Source organism: Loxodonta africana, chromosome 15 (genome assembly GCF_030014295.1).
Source record: "Loxodonta africana isolate mLoxAfr1 chromosome 15, mLoxAfr1.hap2, whole genome shotgun sequence".
NCBI lineage: Eukaryota > Metazoa > Chordata > Mammalia > Proboscidea > Elephantidae > Loxodonta > Loxodonta africana.
In genome coordinates, this window is record NC_087356.1 from 40,505,080 (window position 1) to 40,520,143 (window position 15,064).

The 15,064-nt window shown below is 41.9% G+C and overlaps 1 protein-coding gene across 1 annotated transcript in view; it reads right to left on the reverse strand.

Moving 5' to 3' along the window:
- The window catches only part of SUCLG1 (succinate-CoA ligase GDP/ADP-forming subunit alpha), a 43,570-nt gene that overhangs the window by 19,145 nt on the left and 9,361 nt on the right, over nt 1–15,064 (reverse strand). The window contains exons 2-3 of the mRNA XM_003420415.4: nt 12,104–12,207; nt 6,424–6,540 (exon numbers count right to left, since the gene is read on the reverse strand). Of these exons, the coding sequence (XP_003420463.3) occupies nt 6,424–6,540; nt 12,104–12,207 (221 nt within the window). The remainder of the gene's footprint in view (nt 1–6,423; nt 6,541–12,103; nt 12,208–15,064) is intronic.

The following is a 15,064-nucleotide window of genomic DNA, read 5'->3' on the forward strand; positions in this document are numbered from 1 at the left end:
CCTCTTACAAACAAAGACTCGAAAAAACAAGTGAATTGATTATATATGACAATCTAGGAGCCCTGAAAATCAAAGACAAAGTTGAGTCAGACTGAGCGGCAGGGGAAGAGAGACAGTTCAGGAGCAGTGAGGATTTGCCAGACCTGACCTCGCCAGCACCCCGCAGGCTGGATGGGCCGGCGCGCATGGGTTGAGGCGAGCAGTAGCGCTCAGGATGCATTTTCCACGTGGGGAGAAACCGAGCAGCAGAGAGTCTGTGCAAGCCTTCGGAAACAGGGAGAAGTGGCGCTGAATCTGCAAAAGTTAAGTGTAAGCACCTAACCTACCACATGGGATCAAAAGTACCCTTCCCCCACTCTGGGAAGTACTTCTCTCTCATTTACTCTCCCCCTCCCGACTCCCAGTTCAGCTTCAGCAATTGCCTCGACCCCTGGGCTGGAAGTGGGACCTGTCATGTGGCCCAAGACATTCTCCCGGCTTCGGAGAAGGAACAAATTAACAAACAGGAAAAAATAATCTGCCAGCTCCCCTAAGCCGAGAACTCAGGGCAGGCACAGCCTTCTGCCTAAGCACAGGCATAAGGGGTCCACAGACTTTGAATACCTTTCATCCCTGCCTCAGCCTTTGTGGGCCCATTTTAACAGCATAGGCCCTCAGCACAGTAACAACAGGGTATATACCTGAAGCCTATTTTCAATTGCAACAGCTAAGGGATAGTGGCAGATTCATGATATTGGACACTGCCCTGCATTAAGCAGGGTCCTCATCTACCCACATCAGGGGTCTGAAGACTGGGGCTCCACCCACTCCACCTACCCATCCGTGACAGGGGTCCGAGAATAAGTGGTAACTCCCAGTCCTTAGAGCCAACAGCACTGGGTGGCCAAAAGTCCGGCTGCAAAACCCACCCACCTACACACTCTAGGGAACAGGGACATACCTTCCACCCAGGCACTCAGGGGCAGCCATCAACCCACTGCCTTGCTCAGCACATAACCCCCTATTGTAGCCAGACACCTGTGTCTACTTCAATCACCCTTGCCCGTCTCGGACTATAGGTAGGAGACTGCACCACACACTCAGTGACCGACGACCTGGACACCTTAGCTGAATCCACACAAGAAAAGTAAACAGACTCCTGGGCTCACATACCTAATAACAGTTCTAACCACCTGATGACAGGATGTGAGAGCTTCAAAGACACCAATAATCAAAGTAGCTCACATGAGCAGCCTATCTGGGCATATCAAAACAAAACAAGAAGCTAGAACACAGTAAGCAAACATAAAATAAATAAATATAACAACTTATTGATGGCTCAGAGACAAGAGTCAATATCAAATCACATAAAGAGGCAGACCATGATGGCTTCAGCAAGCAACCAAAACAAAGAACCAAGAAACGTCCCAGAGGAAGATAAAGTCTTGGAGTTACCGGAGGTAGAATTCAAAAGATTAATATACAGAGGTCTTTTTTTTTTTTTTTTTATGAGTTGGAATCGACTTGACAGCACTGGGTTTGGTTTGGTTTTTTCCAAGAGATCAGGAAGGAGATCAGGTAAAACGCAGAACAAGTCAAGGAACATGGAGACAAAGGAACATAGGAACTTAAGAAGGTTACATAAGAGCATAATGACAAATTTAACAGGCTGCAAGAATCCACAGAGAGACAGCAAACAGAATTCCAGAAGATGCACAATAAAATTTCAGACTTAGACAACTCAACAGAAAATCATAGGAGCAAAATTGAGGCAATGGAAGTCAGAATTACTGAGATTGAAGATAAAGCACTTGACATCAATTTATTTGAGGAAAACTCAGATAAAAGAATTTTTAAAAACAAAGAAACCCTAACAATTATGTGGAACTCTATCCAGGGGAATAACCTACGAGTGTGTTTGGAGTACCAGAACAGAGCAGGTTAACAGAAAATACAGAGAAAGTATTTGAAGATTTGCTAGCAGAAAGCTTCCCCGATATCTTGAAAGATGAGAAGGTATTTATACAAGCTCATCAAACCCCACACAGAGTAGATTCCAAACGAAAGTCACCAAGACATATCATAATCAAACTTGCCAAAACCAAAGATGGAGAGAGAATTTTAAGAGCAACTACAAAGGACAGTCAATAAGACTAAACTCTGACTACTCGGCAGAAACCATGCACGCAATGGAATGACATATATAAAGCCTTGAAGGAAACAAACTGCCAGCCAAGAATTATATATCCAGCAACACTGTCTCTCAAAATATGATGGCAAAATCAGGGCATTTCCAGATAAAAAAATGTTAAGGGAATTTGTAAAAACCAAACCAAAATTACAAGAAATACTAAAGGGAGTCCTCCAGTTAGAAAATCAATAACATCAGATAACAACTCAAGACTAGAACACAGGACAGAAGGAGATATCAACCCAGATAGAGAAGTCACAAAAATAAATCAAAGCTAAAACACTGAAAATAGGGAAACAGAGAATCAGGCAAGAAAAAGAAATAAAGGGCATCCAAATTGGTAAGGAAGAAGTAAAAGCATCCCTATTTGCAGATAATATGATCTTATACATAGAAAACCCCAGGGAATCCAAAAGAAAACTACTGGAACTAATAGAAGATTTCAACACAGTATAAGGATACAAGATAAGCATACAAAAATCAGTTGGATTCCCCTATACCAACAAAGAGAACTTCAAAGAGGAAATCACCAAATCAATAACATTTACAATAGCCCCCAAGAAGATAAAATACTGAAGAATAAATCTAACCAAAGATGTTGTCATGGATTGAATTCTGACTCCCCAAAAATGTGTACATCAACTTGGTTAGGCCATGATTCCCAGTATTGTGTGGTTGTCCTCCATTTTGTGATAGTAATTTTATATTAAGAGGATTAGGGTGGGATCATAACACCACCCTTACACAGGTCATCTCCCTGATCCAATGTAAAGGGAGTTTCCCTGGGATGTGGCCTGTACCACCTTTTATCTCCCAAGAGATAAAAGGAAAAGGAAGCAAGCAGAGAGTTGGGGGACCTCATACCACCAAAAACCAGTGCACAGCCCATCCTTCAGACCTGGGATTCCAGTGCGGAGAAGCTCCTGGTCCAGGGAAAGATTGATGAGAAGGCTGACAGAGAGAGAAAGCCTTCCCCTGGAGGCGATGCCCTGAATTTGGACTTTTAGCCTACTTTACTGTGAGGAAATAAACTTCTCTTTGTAAAAGCCATTCGCTTGTTTTATTTCTGTTATAGCAGCACTAGATGACTAAGACAGATGTAAAAGACCCATACAAAGAAAACTACAAGATACTACTGCAAGAAATCAAAAGAGACCTACATAACTGGAAAAACATACCTTGTTCATGAATAGGGAGACTCAACATTGTGAAAATGTCAATTCTACCCAAAGCAATCTACAGGTACAATACAATCCTGATCCAAATTCCAAAGGCATTTTTTAATGAGATGGAGAAACAAATCACCAACTTCAAATGGAAATGAAAGAGGCCCCAGATAAGTAAAGCACTGCTGAAGAAGAAAAACAATGTGGGAGGGCTTACACTACCTAATTTTAGAACCTATTATACCCCCATGGTAGTCAAAACAGCCTGGTACTGGTACAACAACATATACATAATATACATAGACCAGTGGAACAGAATTGAGAATCCAGACTTAAAGTCATCCACCTATGACCAGCTGCTACTTGACAAAGGTCCAAAGTCTGTTAAATGAGGAAAAGACAGTTTCTTTAACAAATGGTGCTGGCATAACTGGATATCTATCTGCAAAAAAATGAAACAAGATCTATACCTCACACCATGTACAAAAACTAACTCAAAATGGATCACAGACCTAATTACAAAATCTAAAATGATAAAGATTATGGAAGAAAAAATAGGGACAACACTAGGAGCCCTAATACATGGCATAAACAGAACACAAAACATAACTAATAATGCCCAAATACCAGAAGAGAAACTAGATAACTGGGAGCTCCTAAAAATCAAACACGGTTATCAAAAACTTCACCAAGAGTAAAAAGAGAACCTACAGGCTGGGAAAAAATTTTTGGCTACAACATATCTGATCAGGGTCTAATCTTTAAAATATACAAGATACTGCAACAACTCAACAACAAAAAGACAAATAACCCAATTAAAAAATCGGCAAAGGATAGGAACAGGCACTTCACCAAAGAAGACATTCAGGTGGCTAACAGATACAGGAGGAAATGCTCACGATCATTAGCCATCAGGGAAACGCAAATCCAAACTACAATGAAACACCATCTCACCCTAACAAGGCTAGTATTAATCAAAAAAAGAGAAAAATAAATGTTGGAGTGGTTGTGGAGAGGCTGGAACACTTACACACTGCCGGTGGGAATGTAAAATGGTACACCCACTTTGGAAATCGATTTGCCCCTTCCTTAAAAGGCTAGAAATAGAAGTACCATACGATCCAACAATCCCACTACTTGGAATATATCCTAGAGGAATTTGCTAACTAGACAGTAGACAAGAATTATCTTAGGTGAAGGGAAGGACAATACACAATACACAATATAGGGGAAGTCAGCACAACTGGACTAAACTAAAAGCTAAGAAGTTTCCTGAACACAACCAAACACTTGGAGGAACAGAGTAGCAGGGGCAGTGTCTACGAACCATGGTTTCAGGGGACATATAAGTCAATTGGCATAACAAAGTTTGTTAAGAAAATGTTCTGCATCCCACTTTGGTGAGTGGCATCTGCAGTCTTAAAAGCTTGCTAGCAGCCATCTAAGATGCATCAATTGGTCCCAACCCACCTGGAGCAAAGGAGAATGAAGAACACCAAAGACACAAAGACAATATTAGCCCAAGACACAAAACGGCCACACTAACCAGAAACTCCATCAGCCTGAGACCAGAAGAACTAGATGGTGCCTGGCTACCACCAATGACTGCCCTGACAGGGAACACAGCAGAGTCCCTGACGGAGCAGTAGAAAAGTGGGGTACAGAACTCAAATTCATGTAAAAAGATCAGACTTAACTTTCTAAGACTAGAGGAACCCCAGAAGGCATGGCCCCTAGACTCTGTTAACCCAGAACTAAAACCATTCCTGAAGCCAACTCTTCGGACAGAGATTAGATTATAAAACATGAAACAATAATACTCATGAAGACTGTGCTTCTTAGTTCATGTAGATACACGAGACTAAATGGGTAGTTCCTGTCTGGAAGCAGGATGAGAAGGCACAAAGGGATAGGAGGTGGCTGAATAGACACAGGAAACCTGAAGTGGAAATAGGGAGTGTGCTGTCCCATTACAGGGACTGCAACTAGAGTCACATAACAAAATGTGTGTAAATTTTTATGAGAAACTAACTTCAGCTGTAAACTTTCACCTAAAGCAGAATAAAAGAAAAAGAAATCAGCAATCTGGAGAATAGACTAAGAATCTGTGATTTGTCACTCTGACTCCACATTCCATTTTTTTACAGAGACTCAACACGTTATTTAGAATGCTAAGTCTCACTTATCAGCTGTGAGACCATGGGCAAGATCCTGAGCCTCTCTGCACCAGTGTCCTTGTCTGTAAAATGAGGATGATAATAGCACCTATCTCAGAGAGTCGTGGCAGGCCTATGTGGGCAATATGTAAGAAGCACTTAGGTTAGTGCCTGGCACACAGTCCCATGCAGTGTTGGGGAGGGGTGGCTGACAGGTATACCACTAACAACCTGGAAAACTAAAGGGTAAGAAAAGGATAATAAGGCAAACAGAAGCCAGGCCATGACACTTCTTTCCTTAAAAGCTAGTATGTGCTTATTAACAAAAAGGACACAGGCTGTGGAGAAAGTATCTTCAAATCTGTAGAAAATCATCTGGGCCCTTAAGTTGGATCTCTCCAGAGTCTTCAAGTAGAGAAGGCATATAACCTTCACAAAGATGACAAGCCAAATCAGAAATCTCCAATGTTTCTGGCCAGAGAACTGCATTTACTTCTCTGAAGCTTTGTCATCCTGATATGTGAAGGGATAGCAGGAAGCAGGTGCAGATACTCAAGCTCTTACAGTGAGAAGGTCACTGCAAACAGAAAAGTACCAGCATGTGACCCCTTGCCCGTGCATCCAGGAAAAATGCAATGGGGGTGGGAGTAGGGTCCACTGGATAAGGGGGAGGATAGTAACGGTTTAACAGTCTACCTAGAAAGGCTCTGGGATCCATGAATTTGAGGGTCCTGTACTACCAAACCATCCTGACCTCGTAAGACCAAGGTAAACCCACTGGTTTTTAATTCAATTCAAATTTCTCTAGGTTACTGGATTTTCAAAGAGCAAGTGTCTCTCCCAAAAGGGACCCAGTTGAGATCTCTACCCAAAGTATGCTTGCTCTTCTCCTGCTTTTCTTTTCTTACCAAACTCAGTTACCATTAATTACCTCCTTCACAGTATTAAAGACAGGTAAGTCCAGATGCATCTGGCCTCCTTTCCCTGGCGTTGTTCCTCCAACAAGTTTGGTGCCATATTCTAATGCCTTTTGGCTATGAAAAGTGCCCTGGGGAAAAAAAAAGCACAAGTTCCATGAGAAAGGCAGGCTAGGAAGCCTGAAGAGAAGCAAAGGCAGTCTTAAGCAACTTAGGAAAAGAAAAACAAATAGGTTAACCATTTCCCAGAGTACAACAATGACATATAACCAAGATTCTCATCAACTCACTAAACACAGCTTTCAACCTTGAAGCAAAACTCTGCAAGGCCAAAATAGCTGTATTCCAGTTCCAAACCTGGCTGATGATCAGAAATACCCTGGTACTTATTTAAAAGAACACGTCCTTTCCATTGTCCTCAAGTCCTGATTCCTCACACTTCTCTTTACCGTGTTGAAATCCACAGTCATTATACTCACAAACAACAACCTTGTCTCTCTCTCACTTCACCTTACACATCTGGCAAATTTACAATCTTGGTTAAATCCAATTCTCTGCCTAGTCTAAAACTGCAGACAGGTGGCCAAACAGCGGCTGGAGAAAAAAAAACAACCTGGTCACCCTTTAATGATCACTAACCTTGAAAAGGAAACCCTAGTGGCGTGGTGGTTAAGTGCTACGGCTGCAGTTCAAATTCGCCAGGCGCTCCTCGGATACACTATGGGGCAGTTCTACCCTGTCCTGTAGGGTCACTATGAGTCAGAATCGACTCGACGGCAACGGGTTTGGTTTGGGTTTTTGGTTTAACCTTAAAAAAGTGAGCCTTTACTGCTGCCCAGCCAACACCTTGTATTTATGTACCCACTTACTCTCCTTCCACCTAGGGCAAGGTTTCTCAACTTTGGCACTACTGACATTTTGGGCAGGATGATTCTTTGTTGTGGGAGGTTGTCCTGTGCTTTGTAGGATGTTTAGCAGCATCCCTCATGGTACAGCATGACCTCTACCCATTAGATGCCAGTAGCACACCAGTTATGACAACCCAAAATATCTGCTGGCATTGCCAAATATCCCCTGGAGGACAAATCACCCCTAGTCGAGAACCCCTGTCCTAGACAATCATTCACACCCTCTTCTCCCTCCTCAACTTCCAATACTTACCAGGCCATCCCTACTCTCAGCTAAAGACCTTGCTTCCTATTTCACTGAGGAAACAGGCCCTTAGGAAGACTGGAACTTTTACAAGTTCTTATCACCACATCTGTCCACCTACCCACACCCATTCACACATATCCTGGCTTCCCTGTTTCCATGGAAGAACTGTTTGTGCGCTGAGCTAAATCTGCTCCTTCTGTTTGTGCACTAATACCAATTCCTCTCATCCACTAAAGGACATCACTCTTGCTATTCTCCCATGTTTTCTGCTATATCATCCATACACTCATGGTGTCATTTCTCTCACCTCTCCACTGAAACTGCTCTTACCAATGTCACCAGTGACCTCCATGCTGCCAAATCCAATGGTCAGTTCCTGGTCCTCATCTTACTTGACCTTTCTCTCAGCATTTGTAATAGTTCATCATTCCCCCTCTCCTTAAATTTGTGCCCTGGGTGATCTCATCCCATATCATGGCAATAAATACCATCTGTACCATGACCACTCCCACACACATACATACTCATACACACACACACCAGATATCTGGTCCAGACGCTTGCCTTGCACTCCATACTCAGGTTGTCTACTGCCTACCTGGTATCTCCACTTGGAGAACTAGTCAGCACCTCCAACTTAACACGCCCACACTGAGTTCCTGATCACTCCCCTCCACAGTCCACCTACAGCAGATGTTCACCAAAAATACTAAGCTCTTCCTCGATTCTTCTCTGTCTCTTATATCCAGCATCAGATCCATTAGTAAATCTTATTTTACTTTCAAAACATATCCTGAATCTAACAACTTAATACCCCTACCACCACTACCACCTTGGTCTATGTCACCAATATCTCTTGATACTGTTCTTTTCCGATCTACTCTCAATACAGCCTCCAGGGTGATCCTGTAAAACACCTAAGGAAGATCATGTCACATCTATGCTCAAACCCTCTGAAGGTTTTCTATTTCATTCACAGTAAAAGCCCAGCTCCATACAATGGCCTATAAGTCAATACACAACCTGCCTCCCCACCTAAGAACCCCTTACCTGCCTGGCCTCGCTTACTATTCTCCCATTGCTCATTCCACTCCAGCTACCACGGTTGCCTTGCAGATTCCACACACAGCAGACACACTCCCGCCTCACGGCTTTGCTGTCCCCTTTACCTGGAATGCTATTCCTATCAGATCTCAACGTGAGGTCAGGCACACACTCCTCTTTTCCCTGATTTTTTTTTTCGACAACATTTGTACCTTCTAACATACCACATAATTTATTCATTGATTTGTCGATATGTTTTTCTCCCCTCCTACACAAAAAGTGGAAATCCTATGAGGGCAGTGATTTTTGTCTGCTTAGTTCACTGCAGTATGGCACCTAAACCAACATTTCAAATAGATGTTGGAAAAAAATTAATGGATCTTTGCAGTCATTCCACAGGGACCTGAAGTGCTGCCCCAACTACTCAAGTTCTACTAAAGGCATAAAAATTGGAGCCTTAAGAGGGACTTAAGAAATTCTCTGATTCAACTTCCTTCTCTTCCAAAATAGGAAACTTGGCCCCAAGAATGTTAACTAACTTGTCTAAAATCAGCTGCAGAGTTCTGGAAAGAACCGAAGGTCAGTGCTCTCTCCCTTAGAGCAGTGCTATGCAGTGTGGTCTGCAATAAGGGAAAAAAGAAAACTAAAATGACAAAAAAAGGAAAGAATAAATAATTAAAGCAAGAAAAGAAAAAAACTAATAAAAAGGAGGGTGTGTGCAAACTTTTATAGCAGTATAATATTGCTATCACTTATACGGTACTTTAAAAAAGTATTGATCCACACTGGGTTGAAAATTAAAAACAAACGAAACCCAAACTGGTCTTTCATTAGAATTTGAGAAGCACTGCCTTAGACTACACTGCTAGGTAAATTCAAATGGACCAGTACTTTTGGTCCTCATGTAGTGATAAACAGGGATAACATTTCCATTCAGAATAAGCTTATTTTCCTTAGTTTTCCCATTCTCACCAGCCAGTCCACAATTAAGAACAGGAATAGTTTTAGCAACTCATAAAAGCTGGTACGAAAAATTAGATGGCACCCATTGGACGCCTGCATTGCTGGAATCCCCTCTGAAATACAAGCATTCCTCATCCAAATGCGGAACAATGTATGCACTGGAAAAAAGAACAAGACGGAATGCAGATTCCCTGTGGTGATAAGCCCTAAATTTCAGATCTCATCATTACCCCCAGAGTAACAAAATCTGAATCAACAAATATAAGACAGTTCAGACTCTCAATTACTTAAAAAAAAAAAAAAAAGATTTTCAAGTTCTCATAGAATCCAGACTTTCTAGAGCTATGGAGGCTGGATGAACCCCCAAAACTACTGCCTTGAGATAATCTTTAAACCTTAAATATTCCCTGAAGTCTTCTTAAAACCAAACAAGAAGTAAGTCTACCTAGAGCATTGTGTTTTTTTTTTTTATTAATTTTTATTGAGCTTCAAGTGAACGTTTACAAATCAAGTCAGACTGTCACATATAAGTTTATATACACCTTACTCCATACTCCCACTTGCTCTCCCCCTAATGAGTCAGCCCTTTCAGTCTCTCCTTTCGTGACAATTTTGCCAGCTTCCAACTCTCTCTATCCTCCCATCCCCCCTCCAGACAGGAGATGCCAACACAGTCTCAAGTGTTCACCTGATATCATTAGCTCACTCTTCATCAGCATCTCTCTCCTACCCACTGTCCAGTTTCTTTAATGTCTGCTGAGTTGTCTTCGGGAATGGTTCCTGTCCTGGGCCAACAGAAGGTTTGGGGACCATGACCGCCGGGATTCCTCTAGTCTCAGTCAGACCATTAAGTATGGTCTTTTTATGAGAATTTGGGGTCTGCATCCCACTGATCTCCTGCTCCCTCAGGGATTCTCTGTTGTGCTCCCTGCCAGGGCAGTCATCGGTTGTAGCCGGGCACCATCTAGTTCTTCTGGTCTCAGGATGATGTAAGTCTCTAGTTCATGTGGCCCTTTCTGTCTCTTGGGCTCTTAGTTATCGTGTGACCTTGGTTTCTTCATTCCTGGAGCATTGTGCTTTTTTTTAAGAGCTATCTATATGGGATCAAATTGACAACAGCAACCCAAAAGACTAGATTGGAAACTTAGGGACCAGTGAGTTAATGGGGAAAGAACAATTCAGATGGTTGTATAACTTGAAGAATGCAATGAATGTCACTGAATTATACATGTAGAAATTGTTGAATTGGTATAGGTTTTCTGCAGTGTATATTCTCAACAATGACAAAAACTAAATTATAAAAATAAATAAATAAACTTGGAACTAAAAAAGGAAAGTAAATGAGAAAAAATGTAATTGCAGGTAGCTGAAACCAATCCTGTATTTAAATATTTAGGCAAGCCAACACCTAATTTAAGAAGAAGAGACAGTCTAATAGTGCTTATAACATGGACAATGAATGGTTCTTTCGAAAAGTTTAGAGGTTAAAATGTCATGGGATCATATAAAGTTTAGCAAGAAGAAAAAGAAAATCATACATAATAAACTTACACAGGGAATTTGAGTTAATTGAAGATTTAAGTCTGTGCTAACGAAATTAATATATAACCAAAAAGGGGGATGGACACAATTTCATTTAGAAGGTGGGTGACAGAACGCACTTCAAATCTTAGGTGAGCACCTACTGTCATCAGGATGTATACAGTGGATGTGATACTAACAAAACGCCTGGCTATCAAAATAACTAAGCCAATTTTACCTATGAACAAAATGTTGGGTTTGGCGACGTTTCCTCTTTGTTGGTGGTAGATTTCTCTTTTTTTAAAGAAGTAGAGGAGCAGAAGAAGAAAAGCCTACTGTAACTGAGATTTTTTTTCTGCCCAGTTATTTAAGTAAAAAAGCAAAAGGGTATTTTACATGAAAAAACCTTCTAACCAAATTCATTGAAAAGCAAAACAAAAACTATGTAATTTTAAAGCAGGTTCTAAGAGCTTTACAAACAAACTAATAGGAATTTGTTTGTTTAGATACCATCCTCCAGATCAGGGGCTGGCAAACTGGCCTGTGGGATTTGGCCGACCACCAATTTTTGTAAATTCAGGTTATAAATTAGGTTTTTTTGGAACACAGCCATGCCCGTTAACTTACATATTTTCTTATGGCTGCTTCTGCTACTGCAATGCTGTTCAGTAGCTGCAACAGAGACTGTATGGCCCGCTAAGCCTGAGACACTACCTGGTCCTTTACAGAAAAAGGCTGCCAGCCCCTGCTCTACATCACCAAAATACTGCAGAATTGACATGACAATTCTTTTAATTACAGAAAAGCCATTAACTGCTTTTATCTTGTCATAGCTCCTTTAAGAAGAAAGAAACTGACACCTTGGGTTTAAGACACAACCTCACTGCTAACCTACCCCATTTTTCTGCAACAATCATGTATTATTACTTCTGGAATATTAAAAAATATAAAACAGTTAATTTTTTATTATCTCTTGTTTATACTAAAAAAAAAAAAACTAGATACACATACCTGCTTGCCAGTGAATCCCTGGCAAATAACTTTTGTATCTTTATCGATATAGAGATGTTTCCGGGAAGACACATAGGAACTATGTCGAATTCCATTCTGCTGCACTGAGGAGTAAAGAAATATGATACATTATACCTTTTCCAAGCTTTTGGACCATGACTTGAACTTGATGAGAAAAAAATAATCCTCTAATACAAGAGTTATGTTGCAAAGTGAAATGTCACTTTTTAAGTGAGACATACTGACCATAGGAATAAAAAAAAAAAATTTTTTTTTTTTTAAAAATAAACAAAAAAGACATTTTTCTACTTTCCAGGATTACCACTTCACCAAGAACCACAATCTTGAATTCTTATAGCTTTTTCTGAATTGAGAAAGAAAAGTTGAAGTTTATCATTTTCATTCCTCAGAAAGAAAAACTCTAACGGCTCAAATTAAATGCAGGGACGGCAAACTACCTACGATCCCTCACACTACCGTCGCCCCCACTAACGTTTACTAAACTGCCACATGTGCTCCCCAGCCTTTTTAGGCCAGCACCTACAAATAATAACACTAAGGAGCAAACTTTGTCAAGAGTACTAACCCATTGCCATCGAATGGATTCCGACTCATAGCAATTCTATAGGACAGAGTAGAACTGCCCCATAGGGTTTCCAAGGCTATGATCTTTACAGAAGGCCCTGGTGGCACAGTGGTTAAAGTGACTGACTGCTAACCAAAAGGAACCACCAGCGACTCCATGTGAGAGAGATATGGCGGTATGCTTCCATAAAGACTTACAGCCTTGGAAACCCTGTGGGGTTGCTATGAGTTGGAATCAACTCAACAGAAGTGATAATCCTTATGGAAGAAGATTGCCACATCTTACTTCCACAGAGGCACTGGTGGGTTTGAACCATCGACCTTTGGTTAGAGGCCAAGCAGTTAACCACTGTGCCACCAGGGTTCCTCCTTAAAAATTACAACCTTGGAAACCCTATGGGGCAGTTCTACTCTGGCTTATAGGGTCACTATGAGTCAGAATGGACTCAACGGCAATGGGTTTAATTATATTAAATGTTAAGTCCTAGAATAAAAAATGCCTAAAATATAATATCATTTAACTGATTTTTCTCTATTAAGAAATAGAGAAAACTTTTAAAAAAAGATAAGAGGGATACACAAAAAGTAAGTTATTTTTTTTACCAAAAGTAGTTTCCTCGTGAAAATTGAGAAATCTAAGCAGTTATTCCAGCCAGCTCCCCATTTTTCAAAAATCAGTAGAGAGAGAACGAAAACCCGTTGCCCTCAAGTCAATTCCGACCCATAGCAGGCCTACAGGACAGAGCAGAACTCCCCCATAGGGGTTCCAGGGAATGCCTGGTGGATTCAAACCACGGAACTTTTGGTTAGCTGCCATAGCACTGAACCGTTATGCCACTAGGGTTTCCAGGAAGAGAACAGATGATTTCAAATTGTGGGGATTTCTGGCTACCTTCTAGACTCCCAGGAGAGCCAGCCACCTGGCATCTCTGTGACCCTTTCAAAGCAGCCAGGCTGTCCACCTGCCACTGCGGCAACCCATGAAAGCTAGTCCCAGAGAAGAATGTATTATCACATATTTGTCCAGGGGCCACCCTGTGCTTTCTGCCTTGAATCACTGTCTCGTGCCCTCTGTATCTCCACACTTCAAGTTCCATACTGAGGATGCATCAATACCTGCTTCTGGCCCTTTGAGCACCTCTTAAATTGCCTTGCCTCGTGTACCAACCTCGGCTTTTAACAACTTTGAATTTTGGAATTCTCTGCACCCTTAGGGAAGAATTAAGCCCAGATTTCAGCCTAAGTACCCAGGAAAGGGCTGCTCTGGGTACTCTTAACAACTGTTGAGTAACTGACAGCTACATTCTTGGACTAGATTATGCTGAACAAGGGGCCATGAGAAAATTTTGTGGGTCAAGTCCTGGCACAGTGGGCTTAACTAAGCACCTGATCCTAGACCACTGGACAAGATAACAGGAATTTGTGACCTGAGCAACTGCCTCCACTGAGCAGTGCAGCAGAGCCCAACCTAGCCAATACTATCACTCAGGGCCCATTACTGCCCTTGGCTCCTGGCTCTCCCAATACCTGTGGAAGAGATACATGCTGTACTCCCTTTGCTATTCCTGACTATGTGGCAGAACCTGTTCTGTCAGCCCCTCCCACTCCTGGATTTCTCAAAAACTGGTCCATCTATCAGTTTTTTGTTTTTTTTGGGGGGGGGGTGAGGTGGGGGGAAGGGCCTGGTGGTGTAGTGGTTAAGAACTTGGCTGCTAACCAAAAGGTTGGCAGTTCGAATCCACCAGCCACTCTCTGGAAGCCCTACGGGGCAGTTCTACTCTGTCCTATAGGGTCACTGAGTTGGAACCAGTTTGGTTTTGGTTTGATCAGTTTTCAGACCAGAAGGAAGAAGATTACATTACACAATCAGATGACAAGATCAGGGTACCCAGAGCCCATACTTGCTTTTCATAGGTACAGTTTGGTCCTCCACAAGTACTGTAATACTAACTTCAGAAACGGGACATCAGACAGTTGACTCTTCCTTCCACCAGGGCAGAAGTGGCCCTGAGAGAGGGGCCTATGTTGGTAGCAGCATGGCCTCAATACCAGACCAATTAATATCACTACCTTCTCCTAATAACTCCAGACTTCCTGGATTAACCCTAGGGAGCTCAAGACTTCACAACGCCAGATCTCTGGGGCTCATAAAAACTGGATCAAATGTGTGATGAACAGCAGCTCACCTCCTAGGCAGTCTCCAAGCCCTTTGGGATTGCTCAGTCTCTGTAATGCCCCTGCCATCCCACAGCTTCTAATGAAGCAGATCCTGCAGGCCTATCATGCATATGTGTAGGCACGTGTGCACACACATGTACATGTGATCTCCATGTCCATTCATCAGGCCCGGACTCCTACAGACCTTGCTTCAGGTAA